The sequence below is a fragment of the Neospora caninum genome, chromosome IX, assembly GCF_000208865.1.
Source record: "Neospora caninum Liverpool complete genome, chromosome IX".
In the NCBI taxonomy this organism is placed as follows: Eukaryota; Apicomplexa; class Conoidasida; order Eucoccidiorida; family Sarcocystidae; genus Neospora; species Neospora caninum.
Genome location: NC_018390.1, coordinates 2,843,648 through 2,856,676, shown reverse-complemented (window position 1 = coordinate 2,856,676; position 13,029 = coordinate 2,843,648). Strand labels below are relative to the sequence as shown.

The window sequence follows — 13,029 nt, the reverse complement described above, 5'->3', positions numbered from 1 at the left end:
CAGTGAGACACAAGACGTCCTTCGCGCGCGCGTGCGCAAGAAGCGGGCGAGGATCACACTTCACTTTCCGAGGAATGTGAGCGGTTTAGTCGGAATATTGAGAGCCTCTTCGGAGAGTGAGAAAGCGTTATTATCTTTTCTATTCGCACAGTCTTTTCTTCTCTCAATTGTTCTTTCTTGCTTCCGGTTATTTCGTTTCAAGATCACCACTGCCGACTCGACCTGCTCGCTGCAAGTTACGTATTTTTTTGGCGGGGGTGTTGACGGGCCATCTTTCTGCCCGGCAAAATTTCCGGACAAGCGACACCTTCACCTTCCGGTGTCTGGAGAATTTTCATGGGAAAAAACCTTACTCTCAAGAGACGCGCACGATTTGCTCCTTTCTTTCGCACTCTCTTGTCGCTATCCCTTCGAAAATATTCGTATTTATGTGTGTATGTTCCTTGAGCGGACCGTGTCGGATATTCCTGGTCCACCAGTCCAGCGCAGCTGCGGAGAAACCTGAATGAAGGACGCGCATTTTCTTTTAACGTGCCCTTTTCTGAGGTCTGAGTTGACTAAAGACTTGTCGTCGTTCCCATTCTTTTTCCGTCGCCAAGAAAGGGAAGGGGAATTAGCCGGCGAAGCTTCCCTCCGGGCAACATCTGGCCCGCCGATTTGGGAGTTGCGATTGCCATTTTTTGATTTCAAAATGTTCTTTTTCCCACTCGAGGCTTTCCCAGTCTTTATTACGTAGGACAAGGTCGTTCTCTTCTTGTTTCCAGTTGCGTTTCGTGGCAGGCCGTCAGACCCGGAAACGTAGCCTGCTGCATGTGAATTCGCGCTCGTGTGTGAGAAGGTCGCGAAAAGAGGATTGACTCAGTACGCAAGTTCAGTTGTTTGCTCCGTTTGGGCATTTAACCTCCTTAGGGAGTCTGTTTTCCTGTTCACCCTCTGCCATTTTGTTGGCACCTGGGACGCCGTGACTCCTCGCACATTTCCTGGCTCCGCTGTTCATCAAATCTCTCGCCGCACTGAGACATATCCTGACGGCCACTCTATCCACAGTCTTGAAAGGGTGTCTATACATACTGTCGGAGAGTAGGAGACGGGAGACTAATAATTCGCTTTTCTTCTGGGTACATTTGGTGGAGGCATAATCTCCGCCTGGGTTCTACGGCCGCTTCTGCGGCGGAACTTACATCACAGTCTTGGGAATAGTTTGTTCGGTCTTTAGCAATCTTCACCATGGCGGCCAAAGATGAATACTACGATTATCTTTACAAAAGTACGTGCCCTTTTGCGCTTTGCCTTGAAAGGTTTCGACTCCATCGCAATTTGCACTCGTTCTTCCGTCGTTAACGCACTCCGGGTTTACTCTTCCATTGGTAGTCCCCGGAGGGTGATCAAGGCACTGCTTCGTTCTTTCTTTCCATTGCCTGTATGGCGTAGAACTCCCGTGCAGGTGCCCGAAGCCGCCCGAGAAGGGAAAAATTTGTCTACTTTGTTGGCGTTGTCGGTGCAGTCACCGGCAGTCGGACGTGGAGAAGGGGGCTCTTTAAGAGGAGTTTCTGTGTAACCACAAATAATCAAGACTCTCCGGGAATAAAAAAAAAGTTTATGGTGTCTCCCTTTCACTGCAAAGTCATCCGTTAGTACTGCCCCAGTATCTGTCCAAAATCATGCGGTTATGCAGCGTTCTTCAGACTGTCCAGCAGTTACCAAGCTTTCAGCATACCGAGTGATTTGAAGACGAGACGAGGTGTCATGACGGCACGATGGAGATAGTTGTGTAAAACCGATTTCTTGTGTAAAAGACCTTCCTCGAAGTGTTTCCATCTTACATGTAGATAAACATGCACGCTTGCTGATTCCGTTTGGTCCTTACATGCCCACTGGTCAGCACCGGCTGCAAGACACACCATTCTCTGCGTTTGATGGGTGCTTGTGTATGCGCACAGTTGTCTTGATAGGAGACAGTGGAGTCGGTAAATCCAACATGCTCTCTCGGTAGGTTGTCTGAGACATCACTGAAGAGGGCCGACTTGGTGGGTCTTGAGCAGTGGCCAATGTTAAATCTTCGACGTTTTCTATTGCTCCGTGCGCGTGAGAAGACATGGTAGGAACGCAGTCTTGGTGAGACTGTACTGGACGAGAAGGGGATGCTGAAAAAGACATATCACCCAGAGATCCGACGTTAGCACACTGACTGCAACTCTGGTTTTCCTCGAGAAATGGTGTCATATAAGCAATTTCTGACTCAAACGAGCACGGGGGCCAACACAGGAAGAACGGTCGACAAATGTTGCCGTCACGACAGGCGCTCGGAGAACACCATTTCATGGTCGTGTATAACCTTTGGGCCAGACTGAAAGAAGGCGCAGAAGGAATGTTGTGTGCTTTATCGTTAGTCCACCTCTTCCGAGTATCTTTTTGTCTTTCCAGATTTACGCGGGATGAGTTTAACCTGGAGAGTAAATCCACAATTGGCGTTGAGTTTGCGACCAAAAGCGTGTACTTGGATGAGGGCAAGGTCATCAAGGCACAGATATGGGACACCGGTAAGAACTTGTTCAACCTGTTGAGTCAGCATCTTTTTTGGCACTGGCCTTCACAGATTATCAAACACAGGCGTAACTCTGAAACGCCCCAACGCCTGCAAAGTAAAAACTTGCGGGGGCCTGTGGTACACGCTCTCCTGTGCTGGTGCTCCCCCCCTTATGACATCTCATCGAACACTTTGTCTTTTTTGATGATGGTCACAGAAATAGATATGTGTATATATGTATTTGTACATAGGGAAGTTGAACACCCGAGACTCGGCACACAAATGCATTCGAAACAAAGAGAGCTTGCGCCGTGCCTCACTTTCGCTGACACACTTTCGGGGACACACTCTTGTTGACAGACAAATGTCCCAAAATGAGAATTGCCCTGGGAGGTGCGTCGCGTGGTGTCTCTTTTGTCCTCCGGGGTTCAATCAGAGGGACGAAAGGCAAGCTGAGCTTAACCACGGAAGAGGAGGCAGGTCCCTCGAAGCATGCAGACAAATTAAATACACGAAACCACGGTTTTGTATCTTTCTTCGCTTGGTCTGTTGCCACTACGGACACCCAGAGGAAGGGTAATTCAGAACTGGCGTGGGGGTGTTTGCGTTTGTGGTGTGCGGTTGGCCACGGCTTTTTTTTTTTTGCGAATGCGAGTCTCTGCGGCTGTGCTGTCCACAGCGGGTCAAGAGAGGTACCGAGCTATTACTTCCGCGTACTACAGGGGAGCTGTTGGAGCTCTACTTGTTTACGACATCACCAAGCGTCAGTCGTTCGAGAACGTAAGGCGAGGACAACCGGCTTGTTAGTCGAAATGCGCTGCATGGTTTGGAGGGGGTTTGGAAGAGATAGACTTGCTGCGCAGGGAGCGACAGGAAGGTTGTAGTCCACCTGAGGCGTGACGAGTTAACGAGTGTTTGTGAGTACCGCCAATTTTTTGGCTGTATTTGGTTGGCGTGACTTCAGGGAAGACTTTCTTCGTGGGTGCATTCGATTTAGTTGCTGTTTAGTTCCATTTGTGGAACGGTGTGAACCGTGCGTCTTTTGTTTGTTTTTTCCTCCGCGTCGTCAGGTGGAAAGGTGGCTTAAAGAGCTACGTGACCATGCGGATCCCAATATCGTCATTCTGCTTGTGGGCAACAAAAGTGATCTGAAGCATCTGCGTGCGGTTTCCGTTGAGGAGGCGACCAAGTTTGCAAACAGAGAGCACCTCGCTTTCATTGAGACTTCCGCCTTGGACGCCACAAACGTTGAGCAAGCGTTCCACCAGATTCTAGCGGGTACGACAGGTTAACCGACACACTGGTACTGGCTGTCGCCTGTTGTTCTGCCTGTTGGGTTGACCGTTCTACAGGCACTCTACAGAGAAATAGAGGCTTCTGGGGGACCGCTCCTTTCTTTAGTGAACTTGCGTAGATCTGGATCGTGCGCAGGTGCCTCAATTGGGGAACGGAGCTATTCTCTTTCATCTCATTCGCGCCGCAGTTGTGACTTTTGTTCGTGAGAGAATCGGTGCATGGAACTCTTCGGGGAAAATTGACAATCTTCCTGTACAGCTGCCGCTTTCAAAGCATGAATGTCTGCCGTATGGTGTGACTTGACTCTGGTGTCAGAAATCTATCTTCTTCGGCAGAAGAAGCAAATCGAGGATAATCCCCAGTCGACTGCTCAACCAGGACGAGGACAAAAAATTCACGTGAGTTAAAGCACACGTATATTCCCTCTGCTTTCGAGTTGCACGCTCTTTCATTTGCACGCGAGAGCGGATCGAGGACTGCGCACCGCCTCTATGTGGCTCGGGCCTTTGCGTGAATCCGATTCTGTGCATTGGCAATCGCATGTCGCCATTACTGACTGATGACCATGCTGTCGGACGAAGTCTCTGTACCTCTACAGACATTCCGGTCATTCTGTCTGGCAAATCTACACAAGTGGAAGTTTGAGCGGTGATTTACTGCCTGGCATTGCTGCTGCGTATGTGCAGTGGGAGTTTACGCAACCAAGAGCTTAGTCCCCTTGGGGCTCTTTACTCTGCCGAAACAAACCTCTCACTTGACAGCGATAAAAGATACACAGTCTGTGGTTTTCTAGCTCAAACATGTGAATGGACGCTTCGTCCCATTGCTGCTATTTCGGTGTGCAGCTCGATGAGGAGAGAACAGATAGCCAAATACGGCAAAGCCGGCGCGGCTGCTGTTCCTCCTGAGACAAGACCCTCGAACAGAGCCACGGAGTTTCCGTCTTCGCCTCGATGATAACTCGATCCCCGTGCTACATGCTGAACCTGTATCAATGGCGCCCGCGTGCCGTTGTACTTCCTCTCCTGTGCATGCTGCTGTGTGCCGATCGTGAGACTAAGAAAAATTCTGCGGACGCCGGAGACCCGCCTGGTCGACAGAGACCGAACTTCCTGAGAGCACCGTGCTCGTACATGTGACGCCAGCTGGCTTCACTAAATTCAGTTATTTCTTCTCTTGTCTCCGAGGACAGAAACCGTGTCCTGACGTCGAAGGACATCAGAGCAAGGAAAGCAGGGCTGGCTGTTAGCTTTTGTACTGTTGATCAAATGGTATTTAGGCACGGAAAGTGTTTGAACGGCACGTACAGAAATGAACAATCATTTCAGTCGTTGCATCAGAATGTCCTCGTCCGGTTTTAACTCAGTGTTGCGGTCGCGCGTGCAGAGACAGTCTACTTCAGTCCGAGAGCTCGATGACTTCTGGGTGACTTCGTTGACACGAGTTTTGGATACGGTGCATCAGAGTGAGGGAGTTCCGCAGTGATACGTTTTCCGTTGCGCTGACAGAGGTGGCGCTTGAGAAAAAGCTGGTGATTTTCAGCTGTTTCTGGTTCGGAGTTTCTCCCCTGCGAGCCCTTTTTCTTGCGGAATTCCCTTGAGTTGTGTGAGATCCACTGGATGCTGCGTCTGCCGTCTGAACAAACATCACAGAAACCGAACACAGGTTGTCCTCTGACGCGGGGGTGGTGAGTCATTAGTTCCGGAAGGCGTTTTTGCAAAAAGGCAATGCGACCTGTGTAACACCTTTGGAGCAAGAATAGAACCCTCTCTTGGCCGAAATATACCCGGATGTAGCGCGCTCACTCACACAAGAAGAGACCTACCGTTGTTCGTTGCATGTCTCGAAGCAGCCGGCTGAAGTCCTTTTGATTCGAGTACACTGTCGGAATCTACGGACCCGCAATACACACAACCAATCAGAATCCATGCGGAACGCTCCCGCTGGAGATCTGCCACTAAGTGTATACACGTCACCTGACTCCCAGAGTGGTGAAACGTCAAGTCGGTGAACGTCCGGGAGATAGAGCACCGTCCACCAGAATCCATCCCTACCCGTTTCCTAGCGTACCACCTGTCGAGGCCTCAAAATGCCCACAAATTCTTTTAGTTCGGTGTAGCTTGAATGCTCGCTGTACTCAAGTAGGTGAACACTGATGCATCCGGAACTCCTGAAGTACACACACATGTATAGGGAACGGAAAAGAAAATCAACTGCAACCGCTCTTCCCTGATAAAATATACATATGCAGACTGCTGCATACTACCATGCCTTACATTGTAGAATGCTCCTTATTCCATTTGCTGGTGAAGGACCAGCCTGTCGGAAGAAATCCTGCAGCATGTCAACAACAACAGGCAATTTCGTATTGCAGCGGATATGGCTTATTTGGCGCAGGACCGGAAACCGAACGGTCTCAGGACGACAACTCTTACCTGCGACAGAAGTGAAGACGTCGCTGAGGCCGGCGTCCTCCACATACTTCGTAATCCGGGAGAAGTTAGGACGGAAATAGGGTAGAACTGTGCCTGAGAGCATGGAAGTTTGACGACAGTAACGCGAGCATTTATGTCTAACGCTTCTGACGAGATGATACGTGAAGGTCGCTTCATTGAAGATCGCCACATGGCGTAACATACCTATGGTGTTCATTGGAACAATGTGTATGCAGGAATCCGCCGGGTCGTCACTGAGACGTCCATCGCGCTGAAGACGAAAACCCAGTGACATATACGCGCGCTCCAGCCTAATCGCAGTTGTGGGGGGGTGGGGGGGGCAACAAACTCAAGATAGCACGACCACTTTCGTACTGATGAAATGGTACTCACAAGCTGTTCCAGTTGCAAGCAGTCAAGAATGCGCCGCCGTTTTCCGCTCGCAAACACTTTCCACCCAAATGCCTGGGAAAGGGCGAGAGCGATCTTCTCCTTTCCTACCGAAACGTAGCAGCACACTACACACGACGGAAATCTTCGAGCCAAAAAAACCCATGTTACTCACTTTTTCACCCGCACTGGATGCACCGGATCAGTAACCCGTGTATCTTCCAGAAACAGTGCACCCGTGCGAAGGTCCAAGAGAAACGCAAGTGTATCCACCGTGGGTTGCCCATGAAAGAATGCCATTTGCGCTTGCTTACCTATAGTGTACGATCCCACGAGGAACAAAACTCGGCCTGGCTGCCCATTTTGTTTGCAAAGCTGAAGAAGAAATGGTACAGTAGACACATCGCTTTGACCCCTGTGTGGTTGGTTTCGGGTGCGGAGGGTCGCCGCGTCTTGAGCCGGAACTCTCTTACCTCCTCCGCAACGTTAATAGCATGCTGAATCGTGTCCGCCTGCGGCTGAAATTCGTACTCTGGTTTGGCATACGTAGTGTCCAGAAACAGCGTATCAATGTGGCAGTTGGCCAGTGCAGGGTGGTCGACCATATGTCGATCGTAGCGGAAATCTCCCGTGTGCAAATACGTTTTTCCTCCTTTTGTCTTGCAAAGAAACATTACAGCTCCTGAAAATTCACAAGCATGCAGACCACAACTCAGAATTTAGATCGGCTGCATTCTTTTGAGTCATGCTAACAGCAAACTGCACATCGCTGATGAACCGTCAGCCACGATATCTGCCACCACGAACAGGACGAAAGGTACAAGAAACCGTACATTTATGGCTATATTGCGCATAACAACCCGGTGGAAATAGCCGTAAGAAGCCATACCTGGACAGTGATTTGCATCCAATAGAGTGACTCGAGCGTCAGCAATTTCGTATTCTGTATTGAGATCTAAACCGCGGACAAGCGCACCATTAACGCGAAGAATTGTAGTAATCAATCTTGCTGCAGACACCAAAGGAAGCATAGGTGATTGGTGCTGGAAAGTTGCTAAATGCGCTTCAGAATCTGTATCAGACACATTTCATGGAAAAACACGTACTCATGTGAGCACAGACTGCAGTCTATTTTCAAACAAGGCTGCTTGCGACCCTGAAATTTTTTTTACCTGTCACAACGGAGCAATACACGGTACCTCTGGACCAAGAACTAGAAAGGCCACTGTAATGGTCAGCATGAAAATGTGAGAGAAAGAAAACGAAAGATCCTCGTGGCACCTTCTTGAACGTGTCAACTAAAATCACGGGTTCTGTTTCAGGGACGATATGAGAAACGTGCCGAGATGCGGCAACAGGCACACTAGCCATGTTACGCCCCAAACACCTGTTTTCGAGGAAAATGGCGAGAAATCAATACGAAATATCAGTGAACACCGGTCGGGGGAGAAAAATTCAATGTGACTGAAGCCGTCCTGTTACAAAGCGAAAGTTGGAAATGGAAAGGCAGCGCTTTGGGAGCAGAGTGTCTGCATGCTTCTGTTTGGTTGGTTGTTCTAGGCGACCTGCCATTCATTCGCAGTAAAAATTTGAAGACTTCACAACCAACACAGTTTGCTTTAGAAGACAAGCAGATACATCAAGATTACTATTTCGACGGTGGTTTTCTTCACAGCAGCAGTTCTAGCAGCCGCATGCCGGGTAACTTGGCGGGCCAGCTGCATGCTTCACCGGTATCGAGCTGTCTGTACAGCACGACAGCAGTGTGTCCGTAAATCCTGACTCTGGTCTTTCTTCAGACAAGTCAAGGCAGATGTGACAAAACGACCGATGCAAATAGAACGGTTCGCGAGTCAAAATGAAGTCCTTTACAGCTTTAGCCGTCCTTTCCTCTTTCGCAGCAGCTGTTGGACAGGCACACCATGCATCTTCCGATCTACCGTGGCATCCGCTATTGACTAGGACAGCGGATGGTACCCTGACGAGAAAGACAGTCTCTACCAATATGTCTGCCAATACTTCTGTGAGTTTTCTCGAACTGGGGTCAACTGTAATGGTAAGGTTGCGCAGATTGTGAATCTCTTGCCGTCTCCTAACTGAATCCGCCTGGTCAGACTCCCGTGAATGATCGGACGTGCGCGTGCAGGTTAATCGGTGAGTGGTGAGGCAAGACACACATTCAGTTTTGGTCATATATTCCAGAGCTGTCGGGCGCTTTCGTGCAGAGGAGAGCCGCGTGACTGCCCCCGCCGCACCAAATCCGACATCGTACACATTTGCGCCACGAGGTGCTATGACTTCACCAACACCTGCCTTCCGACAAGTGAGTTACTGCCCTGCAGATTTTCCACCTCTGTCGAAACAAATCCGCTTTCAGATATCACCGATACCAGGGTTTGCTGCTGTGCAATCGCCCGTAATGCTACTGTCTCCCACCGTCCCGGTACGGTAGATAAATCCAGGCCTTGCTAAGATTTGTCTTCTGACGATCCCATGCAGAGAGGTGTCTTCGCCCCTGTGACAAAACACTGAAACTCATGAGGCAAACCCACTAAATGCATGCTTGAATTAGTCCGAATATTGTGGATATGAATGAGTGGCCCCAATGTGTTCTTTGAACAAGAAACCGGTGTGAAACACCAGTAACTCGTATGTGGCGAAACGTGTCCTAAGGGCAGCAGGCATGCTCTGCCTCCAGCCTCCGGAAAATACTGTCCGCAAGTCCTGAGGACAGCCACATAACTACAAGAACGATCGCCACGAGGGATATGCATAGCCCACTCGATGAAGCTACTGGCGAGACGATGAATTCCGTACTCAGGTGTTGAATGGACGCCATATTCGCGACAGCTGGTGGTCACGCGCCAGTCTCCGTAGCCTGGCCTCTCTTGAGGAATATGGTGGATGCAGTCTGATTAAAGTAAACACGAAATGCCATCCAGCGAGGTGAACACGCGAGGTACAGCAAACTCACTTTCACGATGCTCCGAATAATGTTACAAGCACCGCAACGAACATGAGAGGGGTGGAGGAAGCGCGACATACATCTCAACCAAACGTGGAACATATGACCCCTCGGTGACGGATTGAGCAGCTTAGAGATCATGTACTGGCGGCCCGCCATCGAAAGAAAACACACAGGGACACCGACCGACCGTTGTGTTCAGTCGGGATGCGAATTGAACCCATTGTAGTGTCCACATCCGGACGACCCATTCCTATCAGGAGACAAACAGCGTAATGCTCTCTTGACGAGAAAGCCTTCTTCCTCCTAGGAGACGTCATCACGGACTTGGGAGATCAGCTACCACGAAATAAGGGATGCCACCGAAAGAAAACGACTACACCCACACAACTCACGTGGGCCTGGATTGTTGCACCAAGATCCATGACGCGCATAAAACGAGTACCCCTGCAGGATAACCTTTCCACGGGCCTAAAGAATAGGGCCAGCAGCCACAACATTGGGGGTCGCCCTATCCGTGTAATTACCAAAGTTCTCAATAAACAAAGAAGCCAGTTTGCGCACTTGCGCGTCGAGCTTGTTCTTATCTGACCAGCACGTCTCGGGAAGCAGCAGATCGCTTGGGACACCTTTGATCGCGATCGGCACGGCCAGGTTAAACACGGACATTGTCTGAAGACAGTTCCACAGAACATGGAAGCTGCAATGACCATCAGGCTGGGCACATACCCGTACGAATGTAGTTTCCGAGAGTCATCTGCTTGGTTTCAGAAAATGCAAGTGATATGTGTGACACTCTTCAGCTGCGTGCGCTACCCTACTCGACGCTTACTTGATATTCAGTTTGCAAGGCAGTGCCATCGTGAATCGCGTCCACCATGAGACGAGTGTACTTGAGAGGAATGCGTCGCCCTTCGCTCATTCCGTATCCTCCGCAGATCCAGCCAGTATTCAGTAGCCACGCATGGGCATTGTGCTCTTTCAGCTTCTTGGCCTGAAGCAACTCAGTCCGACACGGGAGCACGAGCCTGCAAACTGAACCCGTCAACAGAATCTTGTTCCACTGTCAGCAGGATACGCTATTCTTCAAAGATTTCGGACTTACGAGCATCTCAGCGTAAACCATGGGATGCATGGCCAAGAAAGGCGCTCCGTAGCACGCGGAAAACGTTGCTGTCGGCTCAAGAATCCCAATTTCCGTTCCAGCCATCTTGCTAGTATAGCCACTAATGAAGTGATACATGACTTGGTCGGGCGTCAGTTTTGACAGGGGTGGTAGAACTCCGAATGCGTCGCATGTCTGCAGCAAGAAATTGGCATCACCTACACGACTGACAAAAATGTGACGCCATGGCAGGGCCATACAAGCCTGAAACGCGATCTACACGACAGTGCATCGCTTACCAGCAAGATGATATTTGACGGATGAGTGTCGACTTTTGCAGGAATCAGGGCATTCGGAATATAGGACAGGGGGTAAGCACACCGGGTGTTCTCCGTGATCGAAACGTCACGGAAATCAACGACCCGCGTAGTTCCATCGATGATGACATTCTCCAGTACGCTCCCAAAACGAATCGCGTTCCAAATCTCGGGCTCCTGCTCCTTTGAGAGGTCCTTGCACTTTGCATAGCAGCCTCCCTCAATGTTGAAAACTCCTTTGTCTGTCCACACGTGTTCATCATCGCCGATCAGCTGCCTCGATGGATCTGCTGACTGCGCACAAAAACCAGGAGATGTGTCGGGTAAGACAGAATCTATTAACAGTGGAAAAGTTTGCTTCCTCGTTTGGCACTTAGTACTACTTCACCAGAGACTCACTAATGTGGTTTTGCCGGTTCCAGAGAGGCCGAAGAAAAGCGTGACGTCTCCTTTGGGTCCGACGTTACAGGAAGAGTGAAGGGGCAACTGGCCCCTCTTTGGCATGAGGTACATCATCAAAGTCAAGATGCCTTTCTTCATCTCTCCAGCGTACTGCGTTCCCAGGATGACCATCTCTCCTGCTCCTAAATTCATGGCAACGGAGGTCTGGCTTGTTACACCTGCCATCAACAACAGCAGTCGCCAACACATTCCGACAATTTAGGGCAGAAACTGATACCCGGCTGAGAATGACGCTATGACCGGTCGTGCGTGATCTGTTACCATTTGTATATCGATTGGCGGGGAAACAGCCTGCGTTGTAGATGGTGAAATCCGGCTTGAAGTTCTCCAGCTCCTCAGCAGTCGGCAGGACGAGCATGTTTTGCATGAACAATGCATGATATGCCCGGGTGGTAATCACACGAATCTTGATGCGGTACTCGGGATCCCAACCGGCGAATGCGTCCACAATGTACAGCTGATCCTGTAGAAGTACATAAAGCAACTCCCTAGGTGTTGACATTGGCAGCGGCATGATATTTGCTCATCAGCAGTCTGAACATGTCTCTGGGGCCTACCGCAGCTGCGCTGCTTTAATCGTGCGAAACGTGTTTCAACTAACTTGGAGATTTAGGTAATCCACCGCGCGTTCACGGTTTACAAGGTAGGACTTCTCGCAGAATGGGATGTTAACCTTTCCCCACCAAACGTCGTCTTTCGATGACGGTTCCTCCACTATCCGCTTATCCGCGGGAGACCGTCCAGTCTTCAAGCCTGATCACATAGAACATTCGTCAAAGAAAACCTTTTGTGAATGCACTAAATGTATCACAAGACCAGAGCACGAGGGCACGATTAACGCTCCTCTCACCTGAAGAGACGCAGAGCGCTCCGCTGCTCGCAATGAGAGAGCCTGCCTCTTTCTTGAGTGCTTGCTCATACAAAACGGCAGGGGCCGTGTTATGGAAAAGTTGCGCGCACGTGATTCCCACCTGACACACGAAGAGGACAGCAAGCAAAATTTTTTCAGATAACGTTTGCACGCCGCCGGAGTGACGCGAGGCGCCACGGTAACGTGGTGTCGCCATCGTGTCAACCAAATGGATATGTGCAAACAGGAAGACCACAAAATGACGCATCTCTGAAGTTTGTCTCTAGGGAAACGAGAATCGCTACCTCAAACCATGCGGGGAAAAGGCCCAAACACAGGAGGGGCCACTACAATTCAAGTTGTGTAATCAACACGTGTCGATGAGGAAATTTAAGAGGTCGAGAAGTGCGCTTCTCCTACCGCGTGGACGTTTTCTTGGAAATCAATTTCTTTTTGCAGTTGACCTAGATCGAGAATGTCCTTCTTTGTTAGAGGACATTCCCCCGGTTTGTGGTGCTGCAAGTTTGCGTCGATTTGCTTCTTGAGCATCTCCAAGAAGCTGAGGGAGTCCTTTAAACTCCCCGCCGACTGCGCTCGATTCATTTTTTGAACACAAAAGGAACTTGAATGCAGAATAGTCTCTGAGAGGAGAAGGATTTCCGGTTCAATTCTGCCGGTTGAC

General features: G+C 49.9%; 4 protein-coding genes across 4 annotated transcripts; 2 read left to right on the top strand and 2 right to left on the bottom strand.

Annotated features, from left to right (window-relative positions):
• Nucleotides 1-1,227: 1,227 nt before the first annotated feature.
• NCLIV_041930 (uncharacterized protein) lies at nucleotides 1,228-4,230 on the top strand (the record flags this gene model as incomplete). The annotated part of the gene is made up of 6 exons (XM_003881102.1): nucleotides 1,228-1,267; nucleotides 1,941-1,989; nucleotides 2,425-2,540; nucleotides 3,207-3,307; nucleotides 3,598-3,805; nucleotides 4,139-4,230. The coding sequence occupies 6 exons, from the start codon at nucleotides 1,228-1,230 to the stop codon at nucleotides 4,228-4,230; spliced, it is 606 nt and encodes a 201-aa protein (XP_003881151.1).
• A 1,698-nt stretch (nucleotides 4,231-5,928) lies between these two features.
• Nucleotides 5,929-8,019, bottom strand: NCLIV_041920 (hypothetical protein; the record flags this gene model as incomplete). Its single annotated transcript, XM_003881101.1, has 6 exons — nucleotides 5,929-5,993; nucleotides 6,463-6,529; nucleotides 6,652-6,755; nucleotides 6,963-7,023; nucleotides 7,122-7,330; nucleotides 7,821-8,019. The coding sequence occupies 6 exons, from the start codon at nucleotides 8,017-8,019 to the stop codon at nucleotides 5,929-5,931; spliced, it is 705 nt and encodes a 234-aa protein (XP_003881150.1).
• Nucleotides 8,020-8,506: 487 nt separating this feature from the next.
• On the top strand, nucleotides 8,507-9,169 carry NCLIV_041910 (conserved hypothetical protein; the record flags this gene model as incomplete). The annotated part of the gene is made up of 5 exons (XM_003881100.1): nucleotides 8,507-8,698; nucleotides 8,763-8,802; nucleotides 8,874-8,971; nucleotides 9,026-9,096; nucleotides 9,148-9,169. The coding sequence occupies 5 exons, from the start codon at nucleotides 8,507-8,509 to the stop codon at nucleotides 9,167-9,169; spliced, it is 423 nt and encodes a 140-aa protein (XP_003881149.1).
• Nucleotides 9,170-10,084: 915 nt separating this feature from the next.
• NCLIV_041900 (phosphoenolpyruvate carboxykinase (ATP), related) lies at nucleotides 10,085-12,950 on the bottom strand (the record flags this gene model as incomplete). Its single annotated transcript, XM_003881099.1, has 9 exons — nucleotides 10,085-10,285; nucleotides 10,446-10,607; nucleotides 10,719-10,913; nucleotides 11,018-11,329; nucleotides 11,435-11,655; nucleotides 11,759-11,960; nucleotides 12,099-12,250; nucleotides 12,348-12,468; nucleotides 12,768-12,950. The coding sequence occupies 9 exons, from the start codon at nucleotides 12,948-12,950 to the stop codon at nucleotides 10,085-10,087; spliced, it is 1,749 nt and encodes a 582-aa protein (XP_003881148.1).
• Nucleotides 12,951-13,029: the final 79 nt, after the last annotated feature.